This window comes from Octopus bimaculoides, chromosome 17 (genome assembly GCF_001194135.2).
Source record: "Octopus bimaculoides isolate UCB-OBI-ISO-001 chromosome 17, ASM119413v2, whole genome shotgun sequence".
Lineage (NCBI taxonomy): Eukaryota > Metazoa > Mollusca > Cephalopoda > Octopoda > Octopodidae > Octopus > Octopus bimaculoides.
This window is the reverse complement of record NC_068997.1, coordinates 43,098,235-43,104,991: the sequence shown is the minus strand read 5'-3', so window position 1 is coordinate 43,104,991 and position 6,757 is coordinate 43,098,235. Positions and strand designations below refer to the sequence as shown.

Below are 6,757 nucleotides of genomic sequence, written 5' to 3'. Positions count from 1 at the left end.
TTTGCATCTCTAAGCAAATTTCATTCCTGCATTTATGAAAATATTTCTGCCAGCAGGATTTTTGCAAAGCGGAACTTTCGGGTCCCAGGAAGAGGATGCTTCTCTCAAAATACAAGGGAACCTGTTTTTCTATTTTTTTATGGAGGGTTTCATCAGATAATCAACCCTTTTATAGGCCCTGTTTATCTGTTGCTGTCATCAAGTAAAGGCATGGCTTTATACGTTTCCACGTCCATAGTGATCGGGATAGTTTATAAATTATGTAAGGAGGACCTGGCTGGAAGGAGGAAGTAAAACGAAAACCGGAGAGTTAATAAAACAATCTCTTTGTAGCAAACAATCATTGTAAGAGCTGGATACTTACAACTGGGATAGTGTTAGTCGTTATTTTGGCTAAAGTGACGTTTCAATCGACAAGATGCTCAGGGATTCTTACAAAAAAAAAATAATAATAAATGTAGAGGCATCAGACAAAAAGACGAACGTCTAAAGATGCGTAGATGCAAGAGCATATAGTGTGATTTGTTGTAGTAGGAGAGACGGAAAATAGACACATACAAACTCATGCACAGACACACAAATACACCACATATGCATAGACAAAATACAATTGCCTGAAATATATACGGGAAAATAGAATTAACGTTAACACCACTAAAATGACAACACTGTGTTATTTCATGATTCCTTATCGAATGATTTATTTCAAAAGAAAACAGTTTTTTTATTTATTGTCATACAACCTAAATTAATCGCAGGATCCATTATGGAAAACACTGGAAAATTATAATTAAAAAAAATAACGACAAAAACATTCTGTAAATTACACGCACAAGTTTTTGTGTAACATGAGATTATTACGTCAAACAGTTAATACGCGAAGCGTTTTTAAAGCAGACTATATCTTGTCGAATCTCTTCGAATCTCATTGTATCTGGTCGTAACCACTGGACAATTTGCAAGATGGCAGCAATCACGGTTGATTAGTTTGTTGGTTAATTGGTAAATCAGTGGTGGTAATAGTGATGTGAGTGGTAGTGGTAGTGGTAGTTGGGAGGAATGTAATGGTTCAGTGTCGTTTATTGTCACTCAAGCTCAAGTATTTTGATTGGTTTCTCGGGTCTCTTTATGTCGATCGCTTACCTCGCGAAGGTATGAATGTGTTGTGTAAAGACGCCCGCCTTTCGTAGTTCTCCTTTGGTGAATCTGTAATAATAATAATAATAATAATAATAATAATAATAATAATAATAATAATAATAATAATAACGATAGTTTATAGTAACAACAACGGTAATAATAATAATAATAATAATAATAATAATAATAATATTATTAATAATAATAATAATCATAATAAAAATAATTGTTTCAAATGTTGGCACTCAAGGCTAGAAGTTTTAGGGGAAGGGGTTTATCGATAACAACGAGCCAAATGTTCAACAAGTACTTATTTTATCGACCTCGAAAGGATGAAATACAAAGTCGACCTCGGTGGAATTTGAACTCAGAACGTAATTTTGGCTGGCGAGCTAAGTATTCTGTCAGCTCACCGCCTTGACCCAGTCAGAGAGATGAAAAAATTGTGCAACGCAAAGGTGACAATAGTTCCTGTGGTTATTGGTGTACTTGGCAAAACACCCATCGATCGAAAGAATTTTGGCCGCACACAAACCATTTTAATTGGTAGATATATATTAGTGACAGAGGCAGTATTAATACCGAGAGGTAATATTTATTCCCACTTATACAAGGATGTAGAAGAAACTATACATGAGAGAAACTCTCATATTGGCTTTTGATATAAACAAGTGTTTATATTATGATACGATATTTTGTTCCAAAAGCCAATATAAAAGTTTCTATCATGATAACTACGGCATCTGGTAGCTAATATAAATATTAAGTATCCTTGCTGTTGGCCTGCATTAATACTGCAACACAGTGACATCAGTGCCATAAGAATCAGTACCAAGTTACACCCTCTTTTCCACTGGACAGGCGAGAAGAGGCAATGATGTAGCATAAACAAAATAAATCTACGATCCATACTTCTGAATAGTAATCTCGACTGGAAGCTCCTTGTGGATTTGAAGAAAATACACTCGTTCCCAAGCCACATCGTAATAACGAAGCAACGTCCCAAATCTATGATGTGGTATGATTTGACGAGAATCTACAGATTGTTGAGATGATGGTGTTTTCGGAAGACAAGTAGGCGTGGCTGTGTAGTGAGAAGTTTGCTTCCCAACCACATGGCTTCGGGTTCAGTCCCACTTCGTGGCACATTGGGCCATATAAGAAAATGAGATGAGAAAGGAATAAAAGTATTATGTTATGAATTTCATTACTTTACAGCTGTTTCAAATAAAATTGTACTCCATGTTTGAAACTCCGATGAAGTTATAGGGTGATACTCGAGAACTTCAGCTATGAGTGTATTGCATTTTATAGCAGAAATAGGTGTAAGCTAATGAACTTCATAACATAATTGTTTATTCCTTTGTCATCCTATTTTCCTATTACTGCTCTGTACTCGACTGACGCTTCGTTCTGAAGAATATGTAAATATGCTCTTAACATCAGGTCATTACTATCACAATGCCTAAGTGAAATATATTTATATACATATATATGTATGTGTGTGCGTATATATATATATATATATATACACGCACACACACACACACACATCTGTGTGAGTTTCTGTTTGTGTTTGTCTCCCACCAGCGCTTGACAACTGGTGTTGTTTTGTTTATATACCTGCAATATAGAGGTTCAGCAAAACAGAACAATAGAATAAGTACCAGACTTAAAAAAAAAAAACTACTGGGGTAGATTTGTTGCACTAAATCCTTCAAAGTGGGGTCCAGTATGGCCGTAGTCCAATGACATGATAAAGTAACATGATAAAAGAAACTTGCAAGGAATAGCCTAAAATATGAAGGGATTAGGAAGCTGTATGAAACACAAGTATGGCAGTATACAGGGCTCCTAGTAGAGCCGCGATATCACGGGTCTGTAGTTATATCTATGATGTCCTACCCGGTCGATATTATACTTTGAAAGGATAAGGAAGCAAGGATTCGAGAACTGCAGAAGGAAGTAGAAAGCGCTCCATCAAGCATTTGGCGAAGGTATGTAAAAGAAAGACCAAAGTCGAGAACACAAAATAAGTCCACCGAAAGGAATGAAGCAAAATACTCGCTGCCTGGTGGGAGTAAATGCACTGCTTTTGGTTAGGCTTGCTGGATACATAGTTAATAATTGGAGGGAAAAGTGAGCTTAAATGTGGTTCATAAGAAATCAGATTTTCAGTGATTTTTCGCCATTACTGTAAAGGCAATATTGTTGATACAGTCAACATCTCCAGTCGACAGCCAATAAAGAGAATGTCCAACTATAATGTAAAATGTGGATAGGTTATACCAACCGGTAGGCTTGTTAGAAATACCACTGAAATATACCTCTGAAATGTTATTTAACCAATCTCAAAGCATAAAAGAAGGAACAACGCATTCAATAACGTAGTTCTTCGTACACTATGTATAAAAGGAGAAAGTGGTTGGATGGTCACGACTGGAACTCTCTCAAAATACAGCCTATTCTCCTGAGAAGCAACTGACACATGGAAAAATATAATCCTAGATACACAATGTTTAAAACAAATAAAATAATGATGTACTTGATCATAGGTTAGCCCGGTCAGGACAAAGCCGGTGCTAAACAACAACAACAACAACAGCGGCAGCAGTAGCAGCAGCAGCAGAAACAAAAAAGGAACATCAGCAACATCACTAGAGGTTATATGATTTCGTTTTTTCCTATCAGTTTTTTTGGGGAGGTGGGGATAAAATATTTTTGGAAACAGAAAGAAATTATTTCGTGTTGTATAGCTTTAACACTGATGTGTAAACAACACACCCCCAAAATCCATCCTCTCTTTCTTTTCTTTTTTTCCTTTCTTTTTCATTTTCGACAGATGAAAACAATATGGAAGTTCAAACAGGGTCAAACAACCCATCAGAAGACCAGAAGAACATTCTAGATGCAGTTTGCTGATTAAACTTATTATTGACGTCAGAAGCAGAAATCACAATAACAACAACAACATCAATATATCACCACAACCAGCACCTACAACAACAACAACTTCAATAACAACAACAACAGTAGTAACACCATCATCATTTTCAACAAGAACAACAACACGAACAGTAATGACCGAAACATCAATAAAGGAATTTATGTTTTTGCTGTGTTCACATTCTATTGATCTTTAGCAAACAGGGGTGATAGTGACTGCATATGTCTCTCTCCCTTTGACCCTTATCTGTCTTTGCTTCCGTCTCTGTTTTTCTAAGTCTTTTCCTCGATATCTATCTATCTATCTATCTATCTATCTATCTATCTATCTATCTATCTATCTATCTATCTATCTGCCTGTCTGTCTATCTGTCTGTCTATTTATCTATCTACCTTTCTGTCTTTCTATCTATCAATATAAGTGTGTATATACATGTTTATACACACGCGCGCGCATACATTTATCCATTCATATGTATATGCATGTGTGTACATATCTAAAAGGCATAAACACCTACACACACATATACGATATATGGTATATATATATATATGTGTGTGTATATATATATATATATATATATATATATATATATATATATATATATACTTACACATATATACGCATACGCATATACGAATACACATATATAAACAGAAGCACATGCACACAATTACATATATATTTAATTGACTTGTATATCAGAATAATCATGTTAGATTGATTTGTAGTGAAAGTGAATGTTACAAAATTATGCCAGATCCCGGGTCACTCTCTCATTTAGATCAGCTGCGTTCCTAAAACGGAACACTCTACTTGTTTCGTTAATATGGCAATATTTACAGGAAGCTGTCAGCTTATTTTCTTTCAGATTGCAAAAATCCTAGCTTCAAGATAAGATTGCATGAACTTTAACCATTTTGGGTAAATATTCATTATAAGATTTTTTGTTTTTAGTTTTGTTTCTCCATCGCATTTCTTCCAGTAGGAATGTTCGTCACTTGTTACTGCTGCTCACATATGTAATATCCAGCTATATTTGTTTCTTCATCACTCTCCTCTAATTGTGAAATTGGTAGCACAAAGCTAAGAAACTGATAAATATTTTGGATTCCCACAAATATCTATTGGAAATTGGTATTTCCAAATACGTTCCCTTGCTAATTTGCAGAAATAAATTCTTACCCCCACCACCTCACTTCTTTTCTTCTTTTAGCATTTATTGAAATGAATTATGGGAATCCTAACCAACCTACAATGTTCATTTCCATTTGTAATGCATATTTATCGTCTAAATATGGAACCGTCAAATGAATCATAAATAGAAAGAACGTTTATAGATCTTTTAGTAAACCAAGTTCGCATCACAGCTTTCATTTTTGGCTGAAGTCATATAGCATTATCAGTTCTTATTAGTTTAATCGCTTAGTCAGGAGGGGAGGCGCAGCGTCTATATCTCTTCTCAGAGCTTTTGAGATTGGTGGGAGATAAAGAGATTATCTACAGGTCGGAGTAAAAAAAACGGATCCTGCTAAAAGCGCCACAAGTCCCTTCGGTCGGCCCGAGGATGAGGATGAGGGAGATAATACCTGTTTAGGTACTGCACAGTGTCATTCATCCCTGAACGACAACACCCTGTTTCCTTCGGGATGATACGATTGAGCTGTTTGCCGCTGATGATTTGGCAGGGCTGACTGGCGATTCAGTCTGTTTTTGGTGACGAAACGTTTTGGCGTTGAAGACAAACACGTACGCACGTGCGCGCGCAGACACGCACACACACACACACACACAACTACGAGTGCAGAATTATATACATCATATACAAATAGAAAGAGTGTGAGAGAGAGGTAGGGAGAAAACGGGAGAGAGATACATTAAAAACAATACGATATATTATTTGAAAACGACTGACATAAACACTTTCCCTCTCCTTGTATACATAATGAAAAATATGCTTTCAAACATGAGAAGAGAGAAAGAGAGAGAGAGAGAGAGAGAGAGAGAGAGAGAGAGAGAGAGAGAGAGAGAGAGAGAGAGAGAGAGAGAGAGAGAAAGAGAGAGAGAGAGAGAATGAGAAAGAAAGAAAGAAAGAAAGAAAGAAAGAAAGAAAAAGAGAAGGAGAGAATCACTGAAGCGAGAGAAACATTAAAACGTCTGATGTCAAAAAAGTCAGCATTGAATCATCAACAACGCTAAATGGGTGAAGTCAAAACGGCTGCGTCACAATGTGCCACGCCAATTGTTTTCTAAAGGATACACTGTAGATGTTGGCAACAGGATAGAAACTGTCTGAAACTGTCTGAATTCTTATCGGTGCGGCTCTCTTAGGCTTCTGTGACTTCATAAGCACCAAAGCTATTTCTGACGCCCCGCCTCAACAAGTAACAGAAACATTTCCCACCCCCACCAAATTACGATATACCGTCTCATTCATTAAAATTCACTTAACTCTTTGGTTCACCTCACCAGCATGAGCCGGTGTCAACCAAATATACATCCCCTTTGTCATACGATCTCGCTCTTTCCTTGCTAAAATTTATAAGATTACATCAACTGAGTCAACGAAAATTTTATGAGAGACTAAGCACTTAAGACGTGAATGTTATGTATTCTAAATGCTATAAAAAACAACAAAGAAATGTAGTAGTAGTAGTAGTAGTAATTGGT

The 6,757-nt window shown here is 36.2% G+C and overlaps 1 protein-coding gene across 1 annotated transcript in view; it reads right to left on the bottom strand.

The window, feature by feature from the left end:
- Positions 1-673: 673 nt before the first annotated feature.
- LOC106876803 (uncharacterized) overlaps positions 674-6,757 on the bottom strand; it is a 91,877-nt gene continuing 85,793 nt past the window's right edge. The window contains exon 3 of the mRNA XM_014925511.2: positions 674-1,206. Within this exon, the coding sequence (XP_014780997.1) occupies positions 1,127-1,206 (80 nt within the window). The 3' untranslated portion in view covers positions 674-1,126. The remainder of the gene's footprint in view (positions 1,207-6,757) is intronic.